The 12,109-nt window shown below is 45.9% G+C and overlaps 1 protein-coding gene across 1 annotated transcript in view; it reads left to right on the top strand.

The window, feature by feature from the left end:
- FANCM (FA complementation group M) overlaps nucleotides 1–12,038 on the top strand; it is an 82,191-nt gene extending 70,153 nt beyond the window's left edge. The window contains exons 15-23 of the mRNA XM_082318445.1: nucleotides 362–441; nucleotides 555–623; nucleotides 1,159–1,296; nucleotides 4,010–4,166; nucleotides 5,156–5,262; nucleotides 7,189–7,755; nucleotides 8,523–8,907; nucleotides 10,469–10,760; nucleotides 11,134–12,038. Of these exons, the coding sequence (XP_082174571.1) occupies nucleotides 362–441; nucleotides 555–623; nucleotides 1,159–1,296; nucleotides 4,010–4,166; nucleotides 5,156–5,262; nucleotides 7,189–7,755; nucleotides 8,523–8,907; nucleotides 10,469–10,760; nucleotides 11,134–11,281 (1,943 nt within the window). The 3' untranslated portion in view covers nucleotides 11,282–12,038. The remainder of the gene's footprint in view (nucleotides 1–361; nucleotides 442–554; nucleotides 624–1,158; nucleotides 1,297–4,009; nucleotides 4,167–5,155; nucleotides 5,263–7,188; nucleotides 7,756–8,522; nucleotides 8,908–10,468; nucleotides 10,761–11,133) is intronic.
- Nucleotides 12,039–12,109: the final 71 nt, after the last annotated feature.

A 12,109-nucleotide genomic window follows, 5' to 3' on the forward strand; every position in this document is an offset into this window, starting at 1 on the left:
GTGCGTGCAAAGGGACGTGTATTACAAAATGCTTCCAGAAGTGCAACTCTTCCTCAGCTTTTAAGGGCTGCTTCTCTTGGTTTCATTTTTCACCTCCCTTTTTCTGTATCTGTACTGCCTGGGGTAATCACTTCCACGCAGAGACTCTCCGGGGAAGCAGGATTTATCGTACATCTCAGCTGGAGATTATTTATTTTGATTAACAAGGCTAAAGAGAACAATATTTGCCACATAGATCAATAAGTAATCTCCTTTGTAGGTACTTTTATAAGAGAGACAGAATTTGATTGCTCAGTTGTAGCAATATTGTATTGCGAACAATGCATTTTCTTGTGAATGTTGTTTACTGTTTTTTCTGTAGGAACCAGCAGTGAGAGTGAAGAAGAGATCGTTTTCCAGAGAAAAAATAGGAAAAAGAAGAATGTTTTGAAGTCTCCTGATGTGAGTCTTAGAAAAAGGAAAAAAAAAAAGAGACAAGAAAATCAAAACAACAAGGAAGTCAAACACCAAAACAAAAATCCTCTTTGCAATTATTCTTATTTCTGTTTACATAGGTTATGAATGATAGTGATTTGGAATCGCCAATTCGTGCCATCCGAAAACGTCGACACCCACTTAATACGGTTAGTAAGTGCTTTGGTGAGACAGAAGAAAAATAATGCAAACTCATTTGTGGAGGATATATTTAAACATTTCCTTTCTCCAGTCAGTAGGCAATTGTTCTTCTTAAAAATATTTTATGCCATCTGACCTAAGGCATATTAGGATGCAATTGCTTTCCTTCCTTCAGTTCTTTCCTGAGGTCTCCAAAGATGACTTTGTAGTTGTTGTTTGGCAGTGAATTATTGTCACAGGCAGGAGAGCTGGGCCTCTCCCTTTGTGAAAGGCAGTAAAGTAACCTTTCTTCCACAAAGCTTTCAATCAAAACCAAAAATGTTCATGTCACATTTGACCTGATTTTTCTTCCAAATAACATGTTTTTCTGTTCCTTTTGTATTTAATAAGATGATTAGCATCACTGCATTATTCTGCCATAGCAAATCAATCACAAAAAATCAGGTGTTGCTTAAAAAAACAGATGTTGAAGGATGACTGTGTAATTAATGTACTGCTTGCTTTAGTCTTATTTATTGAAGTGTTTGTGAAATGTTCCTCTAGTCAGACACGTCCAGCGATGACAGCATGGATTTTCACAAGAACTCAGGCAGGACCACAAATAGCAGCTCAGCAGCCTGTAACAAAAAACGGCTGAGAAGTCCGAAACGGCAAAAGGTCAAGAGCAATTTTGCATACCGGGTATGTGACGTTATATGGCTCTCTTAATACGTTGAAGGTCATATTTGGAGCAGTTTGCATCGAAGTTGCAATGTAGATAACAGCTGTGCTTTATCTTACGTGTGTGTATGTATGTATGTAAGTGCATGTTTGCAACATTGCAAAACCTAGTTCAGAGGAACGCTTCCTTGAACACAAGCAACACATGTTACCAAACAAAAACAAAAAAAGAGACAGAAAGAGACTTAGCGAGATTCTACTTTCTGTTCAATCTGCAAGAATGAACTAAAAATATTTTCTAATTTGTCTATATTTAAATTTAAAAAAACACGTGAAAATGCCAGAAATGTTGAGCACTGGTTTCACATACTTAAGACGAAAATTTACTGTGTCATTGAGTAACTCATTGTGGAGCTTGTGTGTATTTTGTGGCCTAAAAAAAATGGAGCTTCTGTCTATTTGATGGCCTTTGTAGGATCTCCTGATACAACTGCATTACAGTAGGCATGCATTTGGGCAGTTGTTTGGTTTTAAGACATTGTTTAGGAGGGTTGAAGCTCATACTAATTTCACACAAGTTGGTTGCAAACATTTGAGATGAAATCTTGAAACTCTGGATAGTGATCTTAACCCTCACGTCCGTTGCCTGACTTGCGGAGGAATCTGCAGGGCCCTGCATAATAATGTTCTGAAGCAAAATAACGATTTACATTACAAGTAGAAGATACTCAAACATTAGTCAGACTCGGGAAGCTCAGGTACTTGTCCAGAGCTTACGCTGTTAGGGTATTTGATCATCTGAATTTACCACCTACTCTAATGGTTTCAACTTTGAACATCTTAAGGCAGCAATGGTGCCTTGACCCCAAAGCTTAAATATTAACGTAGTATTTTACACTTTAATCCGTCCCTGCATCAGGAATGGATGCAGGAGAGGATGCAGGGCCAGAATCATATATTCATATAAGTTGAAAAGCTCTTAAATATGCATGGATGTGGTTCCACTAAGCAGAAATTACTGTAATCAGGACTCCAGGGCACGTTATGTTGGATATTTTTAATGTTTTAAAGATAATCTTCATTATAGAGGCTTCCCTATAGTATCAGTATTCTATGTTCTGGAATACAAAGAATTAGGTAGATGAAAAATCCATTTTTCAATTTTATTTAAACATTTTTTTATGTGAGACCAAAAGGCTCATGGAAAGAGAGTGTGTTACCCTTATACTTAGGAAATTCTACTCTGCCTTCACATATCATCCTACCTAAACATTCGTAGTGATGAACACGTCAGAGTTCCACATCCACAGAAGATCCAAGACATCAAAACCATTCTGATCAGTCCGGCACTGGTTACGGTGTCCTGTCAGGAGTACGGGTAATGGAGTTGTAAGTGCAGCAGAGATCTGCAGTTAGATTAACGGAGACTGTGAGAAGTCCAAGGTGACCAAGATAGCCACAGGCACCGAATTCAAAGTTTCAATAAATCATTTCAGAACCTGGTAACCTATTGTTTCCCAAGCGTGACCAGACTCTTGACTGTTAGTTTCTGGTGTCACAGTGCTTTTTACGCTGCAGGGTTTGTCCTCTCCGTAGTCCGTCACAAGTAAGAAGGATTAAGACTAATTGGCAATAGCATTGAGAGTTTTTTCCTGTAAACAGGTGACCTCCAGTGTGTTTCAGAATAATCAAAACTGTTCTAGAGAAGGAACTACTAATAATGGCTGTCATTCAGCCTTACTAATTGGTGTAAGCAAATAATTAAAGGGCTTAGGAAAATTGGAAAATCAGAGATGTCATTTATTGTAGCACAAGATGCCTTAGTCTTCCATGTACTAAATGGAAATTTACAGCTTTGTGCTTTTTATTTGAAGTATTTTGAAGGCAAACAAATAATTCTTTTGGAGTAATTGGGATACATCATGTTTTTTGAGGGTTTTTTTTCACATTTTACTTTAGTACTTCACAGCTGAAATTATAAGAGAAAAAGTTAGCTTAATATAAAGTATCTCTGACAAAACATCTTTCTGAATTCGTGTGATTTGTTTCCATGTACATTCTTGGGAATCTTCTGTTGTCTGTTTTGGATGGAACTTAGTACCGAGGTTTGTATCATGTCTCCTGCATGACTGCCTTCGCGTGTGAAGTGCCTCGTCTCTCTCCATAATGAGTTGCATTGTGTGATGAAGTCATGACACAATTAATCCTAAGGCCTAAACAGGAAAGGGCAAACCAGTGTGAAGTCTGTGTCTGAAGTTTCTGGTGGACTTGCGTTCAGAGTAATCCAGCACTTCTAAATCAAAGCAGATTTTTTTAAAGCAAATAAAATGAGTAAAACTAGATTTATAAGCTACAAAATAACCTAATATTTTTGGGTAGCTTAGCTACAATGTGTTAGTAAACTCTGCCTGTACTATTAACTAGTCTAGGTGCAAACAGTGCTACACGCTGGGTTACCTTTGGCCAGTGCTTTGAAATGGACTCCGGCTCCCCCGTCTGTGCTGGTGGGACAGTGGTGTGTGCGCTGGCAGGTATTTCACCGAGCTCTGTTCTTCACATCGCTGTTCCCCGTGATGGATTCCCTTTCCAAAGCCAGATGCCTAATATCTGTGATCATCTAAGCAGCTGATGCTCTGAACTCACGAACTGACTTATCGGAGGTCTCCTATGTTACATTAGTTAATTGGGAGCCACCTTCTAACTAAAATTTTGTTTGGATTTTTTTCATTTTTAGAATGCAGCAAGACAGTTTTTAGATGAAGAAGCTGAGCTGTCCCAGCAAGATGCAGATGATGTTTCATCTGATGAGAAGGACGATGCAGAGAATGAGCTGAACTCTTCACTTGCTCAGTTCCTGAATGATGATGTAGAGGTCACACAAGTGTTAAATGGTGAATGAGGAGAGTTGTTTATGGTTTTGAGATAAGGGGTGCTGCTTGCCAAACGGTGTACGATAGGCATGGCTATTCGGTCAGCTAATATGTCAGCTAATAAGCAGTAACCTCCTTAGCTGTGGTAAATCAGCTGCTTTCCGTTACCTGTTTGTACCTTTTCTGTTTGTATTTGCATGGGTTTCTCACGTAGTGAGCTCCTCCCTGGAGCCTCCCCCGTGCAATGGCTTTGGGCAGGCTGGAGGCGGGGGTGTGAGGATTGCGGGGGCGATCTTGCGAAGAGCCAACCACCCCTCATACACCATTATGACTGAACAGAAACACAATTTTCCATTTCACTTAGAAATTTCTGAATCTTTCAGGTCTTCTGAAACAGAGACCTAAAATATGACATAACGATATGAATGTTAAAATTACGGTGTTGACACCGACAGAGCCGAGAAGGTAATGCTGGCTTTTGGCCAGCTTTGCTTACCCCTGTGCTTAGGAGCCTTGTCCTTCCCTGGGATATTTGCACGATGGAATCATCTTATTAGCATTTAAGGTTCCCAGGTGTTGCTGAGGATTTTCCTTCTCCACTGAACTTGTGAGTCTGCGTGGGCCTCAGTAAACCCATTCCTTTCTCATACAGTCTCTGAACGCAGTTGTTGCGTCTGTTTTGGGAGAGACTTGCAACATGGGAAACGGAGTGATTTGGGTTTCCCGTGGTTAACGTTGCCCTTCCCCCTTCTATGGGCATCCAGAGCTCTGCGGCTGAGCAACCCTTCTGCATGGCAGCTTTCATGACGGCGAGCTGGGTAGACCTAAGCCTTGGCTTTGGGATTTTCAGAGGCGTCGGGAGAATTTCTAATTTTTGTTTTGTGAAATACAGGTTTTTGGGAGACTATAAAGGAATTACACAATATGGAAAACATGATATAACAATAATGAATTAAAACTTATATCCTTAATAATACTGTCTTCTCTTTTATCTTCTTCTTTTAATTCAGACTGTGAGATGAAAGGAGTTTACCTGAAATCTGTGCGTAGTCCAGCTCTTGGCAATAGATACAAAATGGTTCATCGTGAATTCAACAACATGACAATTTTCTCACAGGTATGAAATGAAATGACTACTGTCCTTGTGAAATTCCGATGGCGTGTGACCGTGTTTAGGTTCTAATCTTACCTTGAAGTGTAGTTTGCAGCCTATTGTTGATAAATAATAACTTCTAACAAAGACTTTTGACTTCATTTTGATTTTCAAGTTAAAGTGTGCAGACACGTATGCTTTGATAGAAGCATACACACCCTGTTCTTCAGCTGGAGAGAGGCTGTGAACCACTCTGGAGCGAAAGCACCCCAATCCCTGGTCTTTTCAGTGACGAGTGGTGATCGTTGTTGATCAATGTAGGACTGCATGGTGCTTCCAGGGTCGGAAGCTTATCTCCCCCTCTCTGCCGAGAGGATACTGACTGACATCTTCTGAGGAAGAGTCCTCTCACCCTGCACGTGATGTTTCCAGTCTCTTAACCAGTTTGGTGAAACAGGCAACCCCCAAACAGAGGTGTGACGGTTTGAGCGCATTCCTGGTACCCAGCTGTATGTCAGATTGCCCTGCGCGCTTGTTGCCAGGCAAGCAACAGTGCCAAGAGATCAAATTTTCTCTAGCAATTACAAGGTTAGCTCCCAAAATGTAAGTTTGGAAACATTTAAGAGAAGATAAAGTCGCGTATTTAACAGCGCTGGTTGCTGCTCCTCGGTGCTCTCGGGCAGGGTGCCTCTTGCTGTCCAGTGCCCCCAGCGGTACTGGAGGCTGCCCCGTTACGTGGTCCCCAGATGCTGGCTGTGCCCCTGCCGCCTGGGGTGGCTGCTGAGCACGCGTGCCTCTCCAAAGCAGCTCCTCAGCCAAGCTCTTGCCCTATTGCGTACGGTATCATTATGCACTAATTCTGTGTGCTCATAAAGTGCAGTGAAACGTTGCTGGATTATCGTGACGGGGCTTTCGAGATGTGGACTTCCCATCCCGCCTGCTCCCGGCTTAGTTCGGTTTCTGTCGCACCTGGCTGCGTTCCCCCTCCACGTGAACGCTGCACGGTGCTCAGCCGAGGCGTTTCCTGCGTGATCTCCCTGCTGGGTTCTGTGTTACTCTGAACTCTTCAAACAGCACGTGACATAAATCACTTGTACAGTACTTTTTAGCTAAACAGAATTGGAAAAACGGATGCTCAGGATGGTTCCTTATCTCCCCTCCCATTTTTTTTTTCTGTACCCTGTATTCCTGTTTTTTTGTCACCTTCAGCACAAGAAAATGGAGATCTGTATTTGATGAAAAGGATAGATAACTTTTTTTTTTTTCCCTTAACACAAAAATTCAGGTTGTGCTCACTGGTTGTTTGCAAGCAGGTAAGAAGAATGCATGGGACTCGATTTCCAAGCAGCCCCGGCTTACGATGTCAGTTTTGTCGTTTCAGCTGAGGCAGAGTTTTGCTGAAAACACAAAGCTTGACCTTCCATTTCATTTTACGCATTGCAAAGGCATCATAAAGTGCTTCTGCCAGCAAGCCTTGTGCGTGTGCTGGGGAGCTCGTTGCGCAGGCGGTACAAGGTGTGGAATCTGCCTTTCTTCATGCAAAACCCCAGCGTGTCCCGAGCGCGCAAGCGTGGCGGTTCAGAGCCCTTCCCCCTGTGCGGGGACAGGCAGAGGAGATACTCCTGTCTGTAATCCCAGCCTGTTTGGTACTGGTACTAGCGAGCGACTCTCGCTTCTATTGCGATACTGCAATTAATGTTCCCATTAAAAGCTTTCTGGTGAGGAATCACGGGCCTGACCGCAATCGGAGTACGCTCATCGCAGCTGCAGGGAGGAGGCTCAGGCGCTGCAGAGCGTACTCGGCAGCGGAGGTTTCGGGAGGCGCGAGGAGCCCCCAGGCCCCGCAGTACTTGTGCGTAGGATGGACTGGATGAGCAAAGTGCATTTATGGAGAGGGGCAAAATCTTTACAGTGTTTCGAAACTTACTGGGTTTTGGTTTTCCCCCCCAGATTCCTGAGCAAGACCAGACTTACGCAGAAGACAGTTTCTGTGTTGCAGAGGAGGAAGAGGAAACTTGCCAAAAAAGTGAATCTAGTGAGGAGGAAGTGTGCGTTAATTTTGATCTCCTAAATAATGAGAGTTTTACTAGTGAAAGAAAACAATACCTCACTCGCCGCCGAAAAAAGTTAAACCAGGCCGGGATGGAAGAGAACTGCGCTGTGCCAATGCAAAAGAAGAAACCGTCCCGAATTATTGTTCTCAGTGATTCCAGTGGGGAAGAAGCAAGTGTCAGCAACGAGAAGCCCATGAAAACAGACTGTTTCTGGGCAGAACAGGAAGACGCTAAGTTACCCAAGTCATTGCCTTCAGCCCCTTCTGCGCAGCCCAAGAAAACTGCTGGAGAAACCAGTGTTTATCAGTCTGTGGAGAGGAAGAGTGCGATGCTTCTCGGCTTGAAAGCTTCAGTATCGGAAAGGCTGGATTTTCACCCAGACCATCGAGTCGGGAGCACACACTTCCCACCAGCTGTCGCTAGTTCCCATTCAGGGAAGGAGGCTCTCCAGGCTCCCACTGAGGTCGGTGTTAATTCAAAACGAGGACCTTCCTCTCACCTCATGCTTTGCTAAAGAATCCCGCGCGGTGGGAACCTGTCCTGTCGCGCTGCTGTTTGAGGGCTGTCAGCAATACAGCAGCAAGAGCGAGCGTGCTTCTGGTGACGAAGGAGCAGGTCCCTTCTGCGTGTACGGCTTTGCATCGTCTCCCTTTCCTTTGGCATAGGAAGCTTCGTACTCGCAGGGTGACTTGGAGAGTGTCTTAGTAGTCAATAAATAAAAATTGGGGATTAGATATCAAGTCTGACAATCGTGGAGGCATATGGATCTATTCTGAATAGCAGAGAGTGTCCACTAATTCTTTGGGTCTTGTAGTTATAAAATACTTGTTCCCGGTCCTAAATTGAGACTCTTCATAGCCTGAGCGTGGATTCCTGATCTCTTATGCTTCTCTGCCTGACTTGCATCGTTTACAGTATTCAGTTCTTGTTGAAGTCGTTAGTGAAGGCTGCATGCTTTTGTCATCCAAGCTCCTAAATAATTAGATCAATTAATTTGGGAGATTGTTTATAGGGGATTAAAGTGTTAATCTGAAAGTGTTAATGTTTTGCAATATCGAAAAATACCTTTTTTTTTAAGATTCTATTAATTGGATTTTAAAAAAAACATGGAACAAAGAGTGTCTGTTAAGCATCAGTATTTGAAAACCATATTTTTTTTATCGGCATGTTGTTCTGTGGCCTTCTGCTTCTGTGGTCTCTTGGAAACACTGTGATTTTCAACATTTACAGGTGGAAAGGTCTTTGAAGAACCCCTGTGGGAGCACTTCAGTTCCACCTTGTCCTGCTTCCACAAACCCCTCTTCAGCTGCAGCTCTGTCTTCACGTGACCCTCTGGAGACAAAACCTTCGCTCTGTATTCTGGTGGACAGCCGTGAGATCTCCTCCGGAGCAGAGGTGATTTCTTCCTTGAAGGCCGTTCACGGAGTCAAGGTGCAGGTTTGCTCGCTGAGCAGCAGCGATTATGTCGTGAGCAACCGCATGGCAGTGGAAAGGAAGTTCCTGTCGGAATTACTGAACTCTGTGAACAGGAATAAAGTCACCCAGCGGATCCAGCGCCTGCAGAGCATGTTTGAGAGAATATGCGTGATTGTGGAAAAGGACAGGATCAAAACAGGTGGGTGTTCCCAGGCGGGGCCGCGCGGGGCCGCGCTGGTCTCTGCTGAAGGCTTGCGCTGGCCACACTGGCTTTGCGTGTGACACGGGACGGAAAGCAGATTGCAAACCTGTACTTTAGTCTCTCTAGGGGTAGTACATTAATAAGGTCACCAGCTGAAGAGTTGCATTTGTTATGCTTTTGAGGGCCATTTAATATAGGCAGAGATACACAACTGGATCCAGAGGGACACACTGCTTACTGATTACTGAGGCAGGGAAAAGCAAGGTAACTCCAACGTTATTAACTGACCATATTAATATACGTGCAAAAAAACCCCGACTTCAAGGCAGATTTCAACAAAGAAGGTGAGAACAGTAGAATAAAGGAACAAGCACAATCTTACCTATGCTCAGCACTAAAATAATAGCAGACTCAAGAAAAATATTTTTTTGTAGCCGTAACCTAACGAGTGCCATCGTCAGGCTGCGTAGGGAGATTGCGGCGGCTCAGAGCCCGTGGGGATGGTAGCCAGCCTGAGCGCACCATCCCATGCATTGCCCGCCTCCAAACTGTAGAGACCAAACCACGTAATGGCTGCTGCTTGAACAAGCAAAAGACCATCAGCTGAAGGACATCACTTCTTAGGAAAAGACAAAAAAGAGCACTCCTACAAAGAGTGGGAAGGCTGTGCTTGAGCTATTGCCTCCTGCCACAAAGCACCGCTTAGAGGCGTCTCAGAGACGCCTCCTGACTTGATTACACATTTGTGGAAAATTCAAGACTCTTTCTTTAATTTATAGAGTTTGGCCAAGCCATTTGTTGTAATCCTAAGATCCAAATGATGCAATCAAACGATTTCACTAACGCTGCCTATTCCCAGTGCCATCTAGAAAATAACCGAGAGGCCTTGCTCGCACCTGCTTCACAGAAGATGGAACTAGAGCTCGCAGCTCCAATTAAATTACAGATGTTCTGGGACATAAAACTCCACTATTGAAATCAAATTGTTGTGAATGCAGCTTTGTTTTTGTGACATAAATCTAATTTATCGATGGTTCAGATATGGAAACTGATAGAATCGGTCACTGAAGATGTCGCTTCTCAGCGGGGGCTGTAGATAAGTGGATTGCGGTTGAGCTGCCTTCTTACCCCGCTGCTGAAGGTGTCATTCGTTTTCATTGCTTTCGTCCAGTTTCTGTCGTTACGCTGTTTCCAGAGCGCTGCTGCTTGCTTGTTTGGCAGTGTTCAAGTGCATTCTTACTTTTGTAGCTTTACCAAACCTCTTCTGATTCGGTCTGTCCTGTTGTTCATCACCTCTCCTGTGCTCCTCCCAATCCTCTCTCCTAATAACATTTAATTTCAGTGTTAATTCCTAAACTCTGCCTCTCAAATAACTGAGTAAATCCTGCTCCCATGACCCCTCCTGCCTCCTTTCCTTTCCCTCATCTTGTTTTTGGTTGTGAGCTCTCAGAGCAGGGGATCTTTGAGCCGTTTTTGCTTTGCGAGTGATTCGTATTGGCTTTTTCACAGTAACTTAGCACTTAAATTTCACCGAGTTCTCTGTATTTTAACTCTGCAGGAGAAACGTCACGATTTTTCCAGAGGACGCAGTACTACGACGGCGTGCTCTCAGCCTTGGTCCAGGCTGGGGTCCGAATCCTTTTTAGCACTTGCCAAGAGGAAACTGCCGGTTTGCTGAAAGACCTGGCTTTGGTGGAGCAGAGGAAAAACGCCGCCATTCGCGTGCCAACGGAGGTGGAGGGTCACAAACGGGACATGCTCAGCTTCTACTTGAGTATTCCTCACCTCAGCTACCCGGCCGCTCTCAATATGTGCCATTGCTTTGGCTCTGTGAAGAAGATGGCCAACAGGTAACGGCAACGATGTGCGGCAGGCGCTTCCCTTGCGCTCCCGTCTCATGCGGGACCTCCTGCTGGGGGAGCTGCTCAGGGAGATCCTTTCTGTGCCTTTCTCGTACTGCCCGAGCTCCCCAGGAGCTCTCCTCTCTCCAGTCCATCCTGTTCGTTATGTTCGGTCTCCCCGAGCTGGGCAGGCCAGGGCTCTGCCTCCGCCCTCCCTCCTCCTGCCCCACCTCTTCCTTCCCCCCTCACGCCCTTCTGTCCTCTCTGCAGCTCCCTGAGGCTTCCTTGGTCTGGGGTGCTCACAGCCCTCAGCAACCCGGCGAGAGGCGGTGAGCCCCTCGCTCTCTTCGCCCACTGGCAGCGTCCCCTTTCTCTCTCGCAGCTCCCCGCTGGACATTGCCACCGGCGCCCAGGTCAGCCGGCAGAAGGCGGAGGAGATCTACCGCTACCTCCACCACGGTTTCGATGTGCAGATGCTGCCCGAGAGCCTGTGCGCTAAGGGGCGGAGCAGCGCAGCTGCCGAGAGCTGAGGGGAGCGACGATGCTTGGTTTTTGGACCCACAGGGTGTTTTCTTTGAACTGCACTTTATTGAGTTTTGATTCACTGTAAAATATGTAAATAAATCCTTGCAGAAACAGCAGGGGCTGTTGGCATGCTCCAGCCACTCCGTTTGTCACCTAAGGCCGGGCCCCGTCCCCCGCCTGCCTCCCGCGGGGTGACACGCTTGCCCGCTGCGTCACGCAGAGCGGTGCGGGCCCTGGCAGCCGGCACGGGGTGGGCGCGTAGAGCGAGGCAAGCGGCTCTGGGGGCCGGGATGGGTACGATCGTTCCAAAACTCCTTTAAAAATGAGAATAATGGCTGAAGTGCTTTGGCAAGGGAAAGCGTTCCGGCTGAGGCAGAAAGGTGGCGAGAGGAGGAAAAGGGTTACTAGGTCTGAAGCTGAGATGGACGGGCGCAGCGCAGGGAGTTCCCTTGTCCACAGGTGGCCCGGCAGCCGCCATCTCCTTGTCTCCTCTCCCTTCCCTCCCACCCCGGCTGCGGGTGGCAGGGAGGCCCCAGGCACAGCCTGGGACCAGCAGCGGCTTGTCGCTGCCACGCTGTGGCTACCTGGCACAGGAACCAGTCTTACTCCTTCCTCTCCCTTCCATGGAGGCCCGTACAGAAGCGAGGAAAGGAACAGAGAAAATGACCTTGCTGCGGCGCGTGGGTCGTTGCATCTGACAGAGCAGCGCCAGGCTGGTGCCAGCCCTTTGCGCCTACGTGGAAACCAACGAGAGGCGTGGAGGCCAAGACAAACGAGACCGAGGGACAGCTTGCGACTGCTCCGCCCCAGCGAGTCCGACCCGTTCACGAGTA

This window comes from Platalea leucorodia (genome assembly GCF_965183815.1).
Source record: "Platalea leucorodia genome assembly, chromosome: 7".
In the NCBI taxonomy this organism is placed as follows: Eukaryota; Metazoa; Chordata; class Aves; order Pelecaniformes; family Threskiornithidae; genus Platalea; species Platalea leucorodia.